Below are 14,380 nucleotides of genomic sequence, written 5' to 3'. Positions count from 1 at the left end.
TTATTGCTCTCAACGAAAAAGTTCACATTGTCAGTATTTTTTTTATTAGATTTTGTAGTTTTTTTAATGATGTAATAAAAAATAGGAAAAAAAAATACTTTTTTAATCTATAGATTTGGGGTCTAATTTCTATTTGACTCTTAGGTTTCAAAATGTTACACATTTAGTTTTTAAGTTTTGAGTTTGGTTTCAATTTAGTCCCTAGGTTTTAAAAAGTTACAATTTTATCATTGACATTTGAGTTTTATTTGAATTTTGTCTATATTTCAAGATTTACATTTTTAACTTAAAATTTTCATCAAATACTCATTTTTCGTCTTTAGTGTTAAATTATTTTCCCTTTTAAAATTAAATTTAAAATTTTGCTTCATAATTAGTTTAAATTAATTAATAAACATTGACATTAATGTTTGAAAGTGAATATTTAATAAAAAAATTGAAGTTAAAAATGTAAAATCTTGAAATATAGAACCAAATTCAAACAAAACTCAAATGTCAATGGTAAAATTGCAATGTTTTGAAACTTAAAAGACTAAAAAAACTAAATTCAAAATTTAAAGACTAAATTTGTAATATTTTGAAACTTAAAAATAAAATAAAAATTAGACCTCAAACCTTGAAATCAAAAATATATTTTTCCTAAAATTTACTTTTTTTTCATTATATAGACGTCAAATCTATAAATAAAAATGTCAAAATGAACTAACTCGTTAGTAATTTTGAATATATATGATTTTTTCCTCCGAAAATTGGAAGCTCGATCTTCTATTAAAAAATGAAAATCTTAAAAATAAAATAATAATAATAATAATAATAAAAAAGGTGGAATTGAAAGTTAAAAATTGAAAATAATCCAATGTCTTACTCTTACCATTTTAGAGTTGAAATTGGGGCGATCTGTCCGGGTCGTGGTTTCCAAATCGGCAAATTCGAGGTGAGTCACGAACCCGGTGACCCTACGCGCGGCAAAACGCGTGGGCCCAACCATATTGACATATTTATGTCAACCTACCTACCTTTTTTTCTTTTTTCTTCTTGTCCCTGCATAGTTAAAAGGGTGTTTTTAAATATAAGGAAATAAAGTAAAATATTTATAAATATAACAAAATTTCTATCATATACGATAATAGATTATCTATCATGACACAGATAGATATAGAAACGTATATTAGTCTATTGATAGATAGTAATCTATTATTGTTATATTTTTTATTATTTATAAACATTTTTAGCAATTTATCTTTTAAAATAATTTTTTTAATCTCTCTAATTCTATCTCAAACAAATATTTTCTCTAAAAAAAAAAACCTTCCATTTGTTTATTTTTTAAAATATAAAACTTCCAATTTATCACCGTTTTCCCCGAAATGACATGATATTGATTACGGGTCAATCATGTCTTTAGTAAGAAAAAAACAAACTCCATGCCGTTTTCTTTTCTTCTTTTGTTCAAAATTAATGTTTATATTTTATTATAAATTAACCAATGAACTCAAAAAAATACTAATAATAACAATTAATTTATTCTCTTATGTCAAGTCATTACTCATTTGTTCATTAATGCATTGCATAAATGTCTAAAGAAAAATACCTATTTATATTTCCAGTTTTTAGAACCTAAAAATTATATTAATTTAAATCCTTAAAAGTCAATTTACACATTTCTTTATATTATTTTAAAAAATTATCATATAAACAAATTAATTTTTGGACTCTAGTTAAGATTATTTTTTAAAATCGATAATATGTCAATTCTACCTGTCCATTTTGTTAATCCAACATACGAAAAAGTCTGTATACATATAAAAATTGATGCATTGACAATTTTTATAGGTAATATTAATAAAGAGTCCATAAATTGTTTTGCTTATGATAATTCTAGAGCTTAAATTGAAACAATTATAAACATTACAATATTTTTTAAATTTAATCTAAAGAATGGTGTAAATAGTATAAACGTTACAAAAAAAATGGATCATTTTCAAATATAGCAAAATATGTAGCAAAATTTTACTTTCTATAATAAATTGTGATAGATCCAGGTTGATATTTATAACTTTAGTGATAGACATTGATAGATGTTTATTTGGATCTATCACGATCTATAACAGATAGAAAATAGTATTTTACTATAGTTATAAATATTTTCAACAATTTTGTCATTTAAAATAATTTTTCAATGAAAATTAAATTAGTAAAATTAGTAGATTTTGGATTTTAAACTATACAACTTTAAAAGTTAGGGGTATTAATGGGTATTTTTATATCCTACGAAAAATTAGAACTTTTTAGGATAAAAAATGAAGATTAATTATTTTTATCTTTATATTTAGTAATAAGTTTTAACGGATAATAGATTCAAAACATAGTAATTATATGTAGCTGATACGAGCTGATCTCAAAGTTTGAAACTTTCATGAAAAGAAGAACAGTGATTACATCGAATATTTAAGATTTAAGAGCAAGGCAGTGACGATTGAGAGCTCCAAGCATTTAAATTATATATATAATTCAATTGCAAACTATAGAGATACAGACAGAAATCTGTCGTTATCACTATTATAGTTATGAAGTAAATTAACATGTCGTTTCTTCTTCGTCTTCTTCGTCTTCCCCAAATTTCCCTTTTAGCTTCCTCCACCGATTCACCTTCGTTCAGTTCACATTTGAATTTACAATGACTTAATTATCAGACCCACTTGATCTTAACCTTTTTTACCAATTTTGTTTTCCTCAAATTCTCGGATTTTGACTTTTCAAACTCACAATGATCTTTCAACTTTTTCTTATTCTTATGCGACGACGAACTTAGAGGCAGAATTAGAATTAAACTCCTCAGGACTTGGTTTGATTTTTTGTGGGTATCGTTTCAAATGACCAGAGATGGCGGCCCAAGAGGCCGAAAGAGGGGTTTCTTCAACGGCGAAGGGGTTATGGAATTCTTTCACCATTTAATGGCGGAGAAGCCTTTTCTTCCATTTCTGATACCTTTGGTTCTGATTGCTTGGTCTATTGAGAGATGGGTTTTCTCTCTCTCCAACTGGGTTCCTTTGGCTGTTGTTGTGTGGGCCACTTTACAGGTTTGTTTTTGTTTTCTCCCAATTTCCCTCCATTTTTTTAACCTCATTTTTCTTTTTCTTCCTGTTGTTGCTTTCTTTTGTTCGTTTCTGATCTGTTCTCTATTATTTGAACGTTGTTTTTGCCTCAATTGAAATGTATTTGATTGAACTCTTGAATTTTCTGTCTCTGCACATATGTTGTTTGATATTTGTCCTCTCGTTCGAAATCTGTTTGAGAGTTTGAGTTGAGTCAATGCTTTGTTCTTCAACCATTTTCTTATAACGTTAACTGGATTTAGATTGGAAAATCTTAGATGACCAAGTATTGTTGATCGTTTAGATCCATCTCTTTTCTGTTGATAAAGGAACTGGATGACAACCCCCACCGACGGGCTTTTACTGCCACCACTGTTCAAAATGTCTGGCAGTTGATAATCAGAAGTTACAATGTAGTAGAAGTTAATTCTACCATTACAAATATAGCACCAAACTGATTAAATAAGTTACTGAACATTCAAATTCTTTGTTCAATGGACATCCTTTTTAACTTCAAGAAATCATGTTGATGTAACTTGTTAATGGTTTTTATTTATCTATAGCACATTTCAATAAAGATTAGAAACATGGTATTGAGTATATTCGTTTATTATTGAAAACTATTAAGTGAAAATTGCTGTTTTGGACCTGGTAACTACGGAAAATGGCAGCTAAATGTACAAAGACTTTTGGCCCATTGATACTCCCAAACGGGCATAGAGTCACTGAAGAACTTCCATCGACATCTTCAACCACTTGGCTTAAGCATTGTCATGTGGAGAGATGTTGGCTGGAAATTTGTGTTATTATTACATCATTGTATTTGAGCGACATTAAATATTCAACAGATGTTTGCAGAAAAACACAAATTTACGAGTGGTAGTTCTGTTTTGAACCGTACTGACTTGGTTGTCTCGACCTTCTTGAAGTTTTCTGTGTTACTGTTACATTTACTTTCTACAGCTTTGGCAGTCTTCAATGTCTATAATTCTTACTATATTGTTTCTGTTGACTAGCTACCTACTAAATCTTTTGATGGGTGGAAAAATGTCTTAAAACCTTGGTTTGGAATTTATTGTTTTTGTCATTCTTATGTGGATGTGCTACAAGTTAACTGATTAGCTTGAGCAACGTGCAGTACTGACGACAATGTCATCTTTCTTCTGCAGTATGGGAGTTATCAGCGCCAGTTAATTGTTGATGATTTGAACACAAAATGGAGGCGACTCATAACAAACACATCGGTATGTCTTTTCTTTTCCTTGAAAGACTATTTGAAATGTTGAATGTGCTGGGCTAATTGTTTTCTTTTTCTTTTACCGATAATTTATACAGCCTGAAACACCTTTGGAACCTTGTGCATGGTTGAATAAGATGTTGATGGAAGTATGGCCAAATTATTTTAATCCAAAACTTTCCACAAAGTTTACATCCACAGTAAACGTGAGTACCCTACTCTTTCTTACTTCCTCATGAGCATAACATGATTCACATAGTTCAGTTGTTTGTAGGTTCCAACTTAGCAGTAGTTCTTCACTTTGGTTGCGCTTATATCATGATTGGATATTTTAATGTCTGTTTGGTGAACAACTGATATTTGCTGAATTTTCTGACTGTTCTATCTTTAACTTCCCTATGTGCCATCATCAGAATTGAATTGATCCTTATGGGGAAAATTATGTATTCTAGTTTTTTATATAAAAAAAAAAAAAATTCAATTCTAAAAACTTGGGGAGTAAATTAGTGGAAATCACTCTAAGACAAACTAGGGCAATTGTCTTGTTCTTCCTTCTTTGCTTCACTCCTCATTTTTTTTCTTCCATTCTATAACTAAAACTGTCTATAATTTATTTAGAGAATATACTTTATTGCTATTGGTTATATTCACAAATTTGACATCATTTAACTTAGTTAAAAAATTTCTATTATGCAGAAACGGTTGAAGGACCGAAAGTCAAGGCTTATTGTGAGTATACTTACTTTTGGCCATTTCATCTTCTAAATCTTGTATGCAAAAACATAAACGTGCTCATAACTCATATATATAACCAAATTGCTCAATTTCCTGTAGGAAAAAATTGAACTGCTGGACTTTTCTCTAGGCTCATGCCCTCCTAGCTTGGGTCTCAGTGGGACTCGATGGTCAACTTGTGGTGATGAGGTTGGGCTCTTCTTCTTCTCCTACTTCCATTCTTTATAAATGAACAGACTCTAGAATTACTATCACAATGTCTAGATTCTTTGAACTTTTTTTTTTCTTTTGTTATGCTCATTTTTTACCGCCCTCTCAGGTTCTTGTTTATCAGTAGTTGTCTTGCTATCGTTAAGGTTTCCTCATTACTGAGAATTCAAGCTGCAAGCAACAACTGTGGAAAAACTGTTGTGGCTAGCTCTTGTAGTAGTTGTAGTTCATGGGTATAATTGGGGTCCACTTTCCGGGACTGCTGCACTGTTTAGAATGCGTTTTGTTTACCGTTGATTTCCGGTTGCTACTACATATGTTGATAATAACAATCACATTAATTATTCTTGTTTGAGAAACACATTCATGTATAACTATATTTGTAGACTTGGTTGTAGTTTTCAGTGATTAAATAAATTCTACTCTGTGACTTCAAGCACCAAATTAAGACTTGAAATCTGAACAAAGTTTTATCATTGGGTTTTGATAGAGAATCATGCATTTGAGTTTCGATTGGGACACAAATGAAATGAGCATTTTGTTGCAAGCAAAACTGGCCAAGCCACTCATGGGAACTGCACGGATTGTCATAAACAGCCTCCATATAAAGGGTGATGTATGTATAATTTTTCCCCCTTCCCTTAACTGTCTGTTCTTGCAAATTTTTCAGCATATGTAGGGCAACAAGGTTAATTCATGAAATATCATTTGGTTTCAAATTCATTCACTGATTAAAATCTCAGGAATGCCAGAATCTCTTCCTTTTGATTTGAATCAAATAGTAGTTCCCTATCTTGTATACAAATGATAGTTGCGGTAACCAGTTCTACCTGTGCCAAAGTTGTTTTGGTAATTTAATGACATCTGCATTCTCCTTGGTGTATAGTTCATGAGTTTTTCCTATGATTTTAGGATGTCTTTGGAGTTTCAGTTGCCACTCAACCATATACAATCCACACTTAAACTGAAAAGTTAGCAGCGTCATAAAATTTCATCTGTTGTTTGGATTACCTTTACAGCTTGTCTTGATGCCTATTTTGGATGGGAGGGCGATTTTATTTTCATTTGTTACGACTCCTGATGTAAGAATAGGAGTTGCTTTTGGAAGTGGTGGAAGCCAATCATTACCTGCAACAGAGCTCCCTGGTGTTTCCTCCTGGCTGGTATATATCTACATCTATCACTGGTAGTCCATAAGTAAATATCATATGTCAGACGCTTCTGCAATCTGCAAAATTATTTCTATCTTTATCTAAGGACTTGAAAGTTGTTTCAAAAGGTACAAGTAGATGGAATACATGGAATCAACATAGTGGTTGCAAAGTCCATTTGAGTAGCTTGACAATCTGTTCTCTCTAATGCAGGTCAAAATTTTTACAGATACCCTGGTTAGAACAATGGTTGAACCTCGCAGGCGTTGTTTCTCTTTGCCAGCCGTTGATCTGAGGAAAAAAGCTGTTGGTGGTATTGTATATGTGACTGTCATTTCTGCTAGAAAACTTTATAGAAGTAGTTTGAAAGGAAGCCCAACCAGAAGGCAACAAAGCTACTCTGCTAATGGTTCATTCGGAGAGCATCTGACTGATAAAGATTTGCAAACATTTGTTGAGGTTGAACTTGAAAAGCTTAGTAGAAAAACTGATGCAAGATCAGGTTCAGACCCTCAGTGGAACACAACATTCAATATGATTTTACATGAAGATATAGGAACTCTACGGTTTCATCTTTATGAGTATAATCCAAGCCATGTGAAGCATGATTATCTTGCAAGTTGTGAGGTTAAGGTAAAAATTAATCAATAATCATACAAACTCGTTTCAAGTTGATGTGTGCCATTTCTCAAAACCAAGCTAGTAAAAGCACTTTTATGGAAAATGATTAAAAAAAAAAACAAGGAAATATTTGTGTTCACTATCATGCTTTGCAATACCATGGTTAATATTTTGGTGTAATGGATTTCTGATTATATTTATCTTATAGAAAGATGTTTTTGAACTCTTATAATCTGGCATATCTTCATTCAAAGAGAAAAAACTGCTGAGATGCAAAATGAATTATTGTAAGTTTTCAACCATATTCTTGCATTAGCTAATTCAAAGTTTATCCTGTATGACCAGATGAAATATGCTGCAGATGATTCCACAACATTTTGGGCAATAGGACCAGATTCCAGAGTGGTAGCCAAGCATGCTGACTTTTGTGGAAAAGAAGTTGAAATGGATATTCCATTTGAAGGGGCCCATTGTGGAGAGGTAAAATCCTAGCGACTCTTATATATATATATATATATATATTGCTTGTGTTAAAATAAAGAAGAAGACCAATTACGAAGCATTGAGTAAAACGATGGCTTCAGGGCATCGATGAAGAACAGAAGTAGATATCATGTTGAAAGGGGGAATGAAGCCCAAAATTTAATTGGTTGAGCTTTAGTGCCTACATTCATCATGTGTCTTGTAGGACTTAGTGAAGTTGGGATAAATTTTGGAACGATGAAAAATTTTAGTAATCTTTTCGAAGAAAGTTTATAAAAGAAGTATAACTTAAATGACATACTTTCAAAAGTCATCCTAAACTCACTTCAAGCAAAGTATGGCTCTTTGAATGGCAACAACCTCCCATCGAAGGTAATTTCACACCATCTCATACAAGAGAGAAATGAAATGAAAGACACCCGGGTTACTCCCTATCCTATGTGTTTTGTACCCATTTATATGTTTTGATTTGATGATTTTTTTACTTCCCTACTTCTGTTCATAAGTGGCAATCTTAAGCAGTTGATTCTCTCATGCCAACACACTATTGTAATGCATGTTGTTCCAGCTGAAAGTGAGGCTTGTTTTAAAGGAATGGATGTTCTCGGATGGTTCACATAGTTCTAACAGGTATCATGTTAGTCCACAACAATCTCTCTATGGGGCGTCGAATCTTGTTTCTAGCACTGGAAGAAAAATTAACATCACAGTCGTTGAAGGCAAGGATTTACCCACGAAAGACAAAAATGGAAAGTGTGATCCATATGTCAAATTGCAGTATGGAAAGGTAGTTTTCGCTCCTAATTTCTCAAATATTTCACTAGTAATACCTGATCTTAGTATCGAATATGCTACCTTTTGACGATTCTGTCTTTTATAATTTCAGGCTCTCCAGCGCACAAGAACTGCTCACTCCTTCAATCCAACATGGAATCAGAAGTTTGAATTTGATGAGATAGCTGGTGGTGAATATCTCAAGTTAAAATGCCTTACTGAAGACATCTTCGGCAACGATAACACTGGCAGTGCAAGGGTGAATCTTGAAGGATTAGTAGAAGGGTCGGTTAGAGATGTATGGATTCCTCTTGAAAAGGTGAATTCTGGAGAGTTAAGGCTTCAAATTGAAGCCATCAGAGTGGATGACAATGAAGGATCAAGGGTATGAGTCTGTAAATCTTCTTTAAAAGAGATAGGAAAAAGACCAGTAGTGATGTTTCCAAATCTGTTATCTTTATCCATAAACTTAGAAGCAGATCTATTTTAATTGTTGACTTGGTCATCTTTCATGATTTAATTCCACATTCCTCCATTTCCACAGGGCTCAAGCTTAGCTCCAACAAATGGTTGGATTGAACTTGTTCTACTTGAAGCAAGAGACCTTGTTGCTGCTGATCTCAGGGGGACAAGTGATCCTTACGTGAGGGTCCAATATGGAAAGTTGAAGAAAAGAACCAAGGTAACTTTCAACTTCCAATTCCAAAGAAATTGTTGCAGATAACCATAATGTCAAACTTAGTTTCTTTTTAGATCAAATTGCTGGGGAATTAATTATCAATTTTCTTGCAGGTTATGTACAAAACTCTAAGTCCCCAATGGAATCAGGTTTTGGAGTTTCCTGACAATGGCAGCCCTCTGCTGTTACATGTCAAAGACCACAATGCTCTGCTTCCCACATCAAGCATAGGAGATTGTGTTGTGGAATATCAAGGGCTGCCCCCAAACCAAATGTTTGATAAATGGATACCACTTCAGGGGGTCAAAAGGGGAGAGATACATATCCAAATCACCAAGAGAGTTCCAGAACTAGATAAGAGATCTAGTTTGGATTCAAGAACTAGTCTGGATTCTGAAATTCCCATGAACAAAGCTCATCAGATTTCCAGTCAGGTCAGTTGTACTAAAAAAACCAAAAAGATTTAAATGCTATTTTAGTCCTAGTACTTTTGGTTTTGGTTCATTCTCGCTTCTATACTTTCAATACGTTCATTTTGATTCATGTACTTTTAACTTTGGTTCATTTTGATCTATGTACTTTCAGTACTTTTTTAAAAAAAGTAACCATTTTGGTTCCTTTGTTTTCATTTTTGGACCAAAATGGTTGTTTTTTATAAGTTTAATGACCAAAACGAATCAAAGTTGGAAATACAATGACCAAAATGAACCAAAATTGAAAGTATAGAAGTCAAAATAAATATTTTGAAAGTATAATGACCAAAATGAACCAAATCCAAAAATACAAAGATCAAAATAGTATCTTTTTTTTTATAAAAAGTTCTATTTTTTTCTTCTTTTTTTTTTGGCAGATTTACAATCCAGCTTCTTGACATGTTAACATCGTATCTTTTCAACTTGCAGATGAAACAAATGATGAATAAGTTACAAACTTTCATTGAAGATAGCAATGTTGAAGGACTTACAACAGCAATGAGTGAGCTAGAAAGTCTAGAGGATCTGCAAGAAGAGTATATGGTACAGCTTGAAACTGAACAAATGCTTCTAATAAACAAGATTAAGGAACTTGGTCAGGAGTTTCTCAACTCATCCCCTTCCTTAAGCAGAAGATCATCTGGATATTAATCAGATCCATTGGAATCCTCGACCTAGCTAGTTTGCAGTACAAATCATGTCTCGACCTGCATTTTGAGATTCTGGTGCAAGTGTACATGTTTTTTAGAATGAGTCCATAAATACGTGTGGACCCTTCATGTTCATTTTCTTATAGGAATTCTTGTTTCTTCTGAACAATTGGGAAGAATTAGCTTCATTTGTTATAAGCTAACAGCCACAAAAAATATATAGTGTAGATGTGGACCCTCTGATATATGAATACAATCATGATGAAAAGAAAATGGTGCCCCTCATTCTTTGTATTTTGACCGTTTAACAATATTGTCCTCTAAGCATTAAAAATTCTTCTCAAATAGAAGTTTCTACATTTTAGTTGGACTAATTACTACCTTTCATGTGCAAAGTTGCTAAATGAAAGTAGTCATTCACGCAAATATGTAAGCATAACAGCCAACTCGACAGCAAAACTAATACTCTGATGGATAGACAAATGCAAAAAAGTTGATAATTGTAATATATCAATCTGCATGCCAATACTTAAAAAGTTTTAAAGACACTGGTAAAATGGCTTCCCCTAAGCCTAAAAACCATTTTGAGCATGATCAATGATGTAAGAGTTGGCAATGGGTGGGGGATAGAAAATCAAGAGAATTCTGCCTCCTAGAACACTGTTCATTGGCGCAGTATCTTCTGTAGTTGAAGCACTTGATTCCTTTGCTCTGGAGGCAGGAGATTAATTTGTTCGGGTGTGAGACTCATGACTTGTTGAAGTAACATCTTCTCCATCTCCTGACTCAACTGAACCACAAACCGGAGGGGGAACAAATAATCAATCTTAAAGGACGAAAAATGAGAACTTGTCACTTCACAGAAAAAAAAGGTCATTAGAAAAGTACCGGTGGAGCAGGACGAGGTTGATTGTTAGGGCCCATCGGACCAGGGACTGATGGTACTGGTGGTGGTCCGGAGAGTTGCTGTGGAAGTGTGGGATTTTCTGGAGGGCCAGGCATCCAAGGCCCTCTGTCTGCAGGCTTTGAAGTTCCAACTTGATTCATGAATTCTGTACCTAATTTAGAACCTCCTGCCTGAGAGAAATATGCACCAACTGAGATATTAAACAGCTAATACTGTAGTTATTTGATAAATTGTTTGCAACGGCTTTTAATAATTTGGTCTAAAAGTAGATGGCATGCCTAATACCTGCTTGATCATGCAAACCCTATTTCTTTACGATGACTAAGAACTATAGTTGGCAGAAGCTTGTACAATGTCAATAACAGAAAATAAGTAAACAACAAAAGCCACTCATATCTTTTGAGATGTTAAAATTTAGTTCTCCGTACTAGGACACATACCAAAGACACGAATGGAAACTCAATAGAGAACCGTGCAAGATCAGAGGATATCAATCCCTTTCTCCTTAGGAGAGAGGCAGAGCTAACAAGAATATCTACACTTATATCAGGCAAATGCAAACATAAAGAATTAGAATATTCCACTTGAATGCTCAAGAACCTAGAATTGTATTCCACTTGTATGGTGTGATTATAATACTTACACCAGCCAATACTGCCTTACATTATTACACTATTCTGGCATTTTCAATATATGCCTTATGTTAATGAATAATATCATAAATGTTGAAAATAATAAATATTCCATATATACACTTATTTACGATAACAATTTTCTTCATGAGATTATTCACTAAAACATGTAAAATAAAAGCTCACATGTTTTAATGGGCATGGTGTTCTTCTAGTCCTAAGAATAACAAGGTTGCAAAATGAGATTATGAAGGAATACAAGTGAATCCCTTTTTCATGAACATGTATCCACACAAATATTATCAAGAATGACGGCTAGGTTGTAGTGTTCTGTTTTTTTAGCCCATGCTCATGTCACGACTCGTCAACTTCCTAAGAACTCAATCGATCTAGTACGTGTAGGAAAAACACTTTGTAAACAAGGAGAAAGAGGGGGGGGAGTGGAAATGGTACCTGATACATTGATTGAGGGGGTGGCTGACTAGGTAGACCCGACTGTCCCTGGAGAAATGAATTTCCTAGGCCAGGAGGGAGTTTGGTACCTGACTAGAACATTCAAAAATAGACTACAGAGGTTGAGAGATAATTTTGTGTACTGTAAATCCAAAGGAAAATTGTGGCTTGAAAACTAAAACTCCAACTTACATGAAACATGGGTTGTGAAACATGCTGTGGGATGCCAGGAGGTTGGTAATTCATATTGTGGCCCATTTGAGGGGGGTAGTGCTGGTGGAAATTTGGACCCGTAGGTGCTCTGGAATGTGGGGGCAATGGTGCCTGTGGCGGCAGGTGGTGAATTTCAGCTGTTTGTAATGGCTGCTGCAGCTGCATGGAGGCAGTTGAAACCTGAGGTTGATGAAGTAAAGGTGGCTGAGCAGAAGATGGAAGCATTGGAGATACACTTGGAATTTGAGAGGGTTGTGGGACAGAAATGGGATTTGATTGGGGGATATCAAATCCCTTGGGATGCTGCGGTGTCTGTAGGGGAATCAGAGGTGTTGACCGAGGCTGAATGTTCACGGTAGGAAGAGTAGTCGATGAGATAGGCATTGATGGTTGGTTCTGATATTGTTTTCTAGAAGGGGCCAAAGATGGTGCACTTGTCTGTTCTTGCAAACTTATTTGAGGAGCTGATGTTTGAGTAGGCTGAATATTTGATTGTTGAGTTGCCTGTGTTGATGGTTGAGAATGCTGTGAGGCTGAAGGCTGAATGCTTGGAATCTAAACAGAAGAATAACTTAGACGTATACCTATAAGCTGATAGAAAATGCAGAAAAAAAAAAAGCGGAATAACAATGGCATGCTACCTGAGGTGGGCGTACCATCCCAAGCATGATTTGCGCCTGGTAGATAAATCAATATAATCAATAACATTTTCGATATAAACATAAATAACACTTGCAGTCACACCGAGTTGTTACAAATTATTCTGAACAGAACAATCAAATGCCTGATATAATCTAGCGTTCAAACTAACTTGGCCCTTCTAGTAGGCCAAACAAACATTTGACAGTCAAGGGAGTCTCCGAGGAGGTAACTAGAAGAAAACTCATGCTACAGATACTTTTCTCGTCTTCAAGAATACTACACGTTCTTGAATGCAATTGGGAAAGACAGGGAGGTGCTTCAAAACTTACTTGATTTCACCCGGAATAGATAAATCACTCAATTCAAGAAAATGATTCAACAGTTTTACGTTCATAAATATTAAAATTGAACCTCAAAAAAGATCGTACAAATGCGCACACAATAATCATAAATTACTAAGCCACTTTCAATTTCCTCCAGGGACTAGCAATGATTCAAAATCTGTTTACACGTAAAACCCTAGTTGTCAAAACTCTGCCAAGACAAGATTAATTAGGCAAGCTCTGAATGGTAAATGAAAAGCACATTGCTCAAGACACGAAAAACCTAAAAATTGAAACCTGGAAAAGAGCTTTGGTCAATAGTGGGTTTTGGATGAGGATTTGTTTCGCCTGCTGCTGATTCTGTTCAATCAGTGTCTGCATAATAATAAACACAACACTAATCATTCCCCCGATATCCAGACATCGTTCGGAGACGAAAACCGAATTCACAAAGCGGATGAAAAGGGGGGCGGAGCAACATCGATTCTGACAGCGAGAAGAAAAAAAGAAGTACCTTCATTTGGGACATGATATCGTATAGTTGGTTCTTCGACATTCCTGCGATGCTCTCTGGCAGACCGGCGCCGGAAACTTGCTTTCCGGCCATGTTCCACGTTCCAACGTCAACTGGGAGTGAGGATTTGGTTCCCTCGCAATTTCTCGCCAACAACGATGAGAGATTTGGTTGGTATGTTGCTAGAACTTTGCTAATGGGCGCAGTTTAGAAATTTCTTCAGAGTTCAGCGACACAAAATTGCTGCGATTTTCAACAAACAGACATTTGCAGATTGCAAAGCCTTTGCCCAAAATTTAATACAAATGTAATGGGAATGGCCAAAAATGGGACATTATCGGGGGATAAGGACTCTTAGGAAATTGTCATAAATAAGTTTTCACCTTAATATTTTCTCGTAACAAATAGTTTTTCTCTATTCATCTAAAACGAAATCGAAAATCTAACTTTTCTAACTTATTAATTATCATTATATAATCTTTCCAAAATTAAAAATTCAGGTTACCAAATATTACACAATTTAAAAAAATAATTGATAAATTATCTAGATAATCAGTAAATCATTAAGAAATTCGTATAAATATAAAC

General features: G+C 34.2%; 2 protein-coding genes across 2 annotated transcripts; one reads left to right on the top strand and one right to left on the bottom strand.

Annotated features, from left to right (window-relative positions):
- Window positions 1-2,532: 2,532 nt before the first annotated feature.
- On the top strand, window positions 2,533-10,381 carry LOC120082896 (uncharacterized). The gene is made up of 14 exons (XM_039038293.2): window positions 2,533-3,080; window positions 4,265-4,339; window positions 4,431-4,538; window positions 5,029-5,061; window positions 5,167-5,256; window positions 5,768-5,893; window positions 6,297-6,440; window positions 6,642-7,061; window positions 7,395-7,529; window positions 8,101-8,319; window positions 8,419-8,691; window positions 8,851-8,988; window positions 9,099-9,419; window positions 9,888-10,381. Exons 1-14 carry the CDS (start codon window positions 2,874-2,876, stop codon window positions 10,107-10,109), a joined length of 2,511 nt encoding a protein of 836 aa, XP_038894221.1. The 5' UTR covers window positions 2,533-2,873; the 3' UTR covers window positions 10,110-10,381.
- Window positions 10,382-10,555: 174 nt separating this feature from the next.
- Window positions 10,556-14,167, bottom strand: ESP1 (hydroxyproline-rich glycoprotein family protein). Its single transcript, XM_039038294.2, has 7 exons — window positions 13,793-14,167; window positions 13,576-13,653; window positions 12,955-12,990; window positions 12,293-12,868; window positions 12,101-12,193; window positions 10,997-11,185; window positions 10,556-10,898 (listed from the first exon to the last, which is right to left on the bottom strand). The coding sequence occupies exons 1-7, from the start codon at window positions 13,883-13,885 to the stop codon at window positions 10,773-10,775; spliced, it is 1,191 nt and encodes a 396-aa protein (XP_038894222.1). The 5' UTR covers window positions 13,886-14,167; the 3' UTR covers window positions 10,556-10,772.
- Window positions 14,168-14,380: the final 213 nt, after the last annotated feature.

Source organism: Benincasa hispida, chromosome 8 (assembly GCF_027475165.1).
Source record: "Benincasa hispida cultivar pf3 chromosome 8, pf3_genome.v1.1, whole genome shotgun sequence".
Classification (NCBI taxonomy): domain Eukaryota; kingdom Viridiplantae; phylum Streptophyta; class Magnoliopsida; order Cucurbitales; family Cucurbitaceae; genus Benincasa; species Benincasa hispida.
This window is presented reverse-complemented; position numbering and strand designations above follow the sequence as displayed.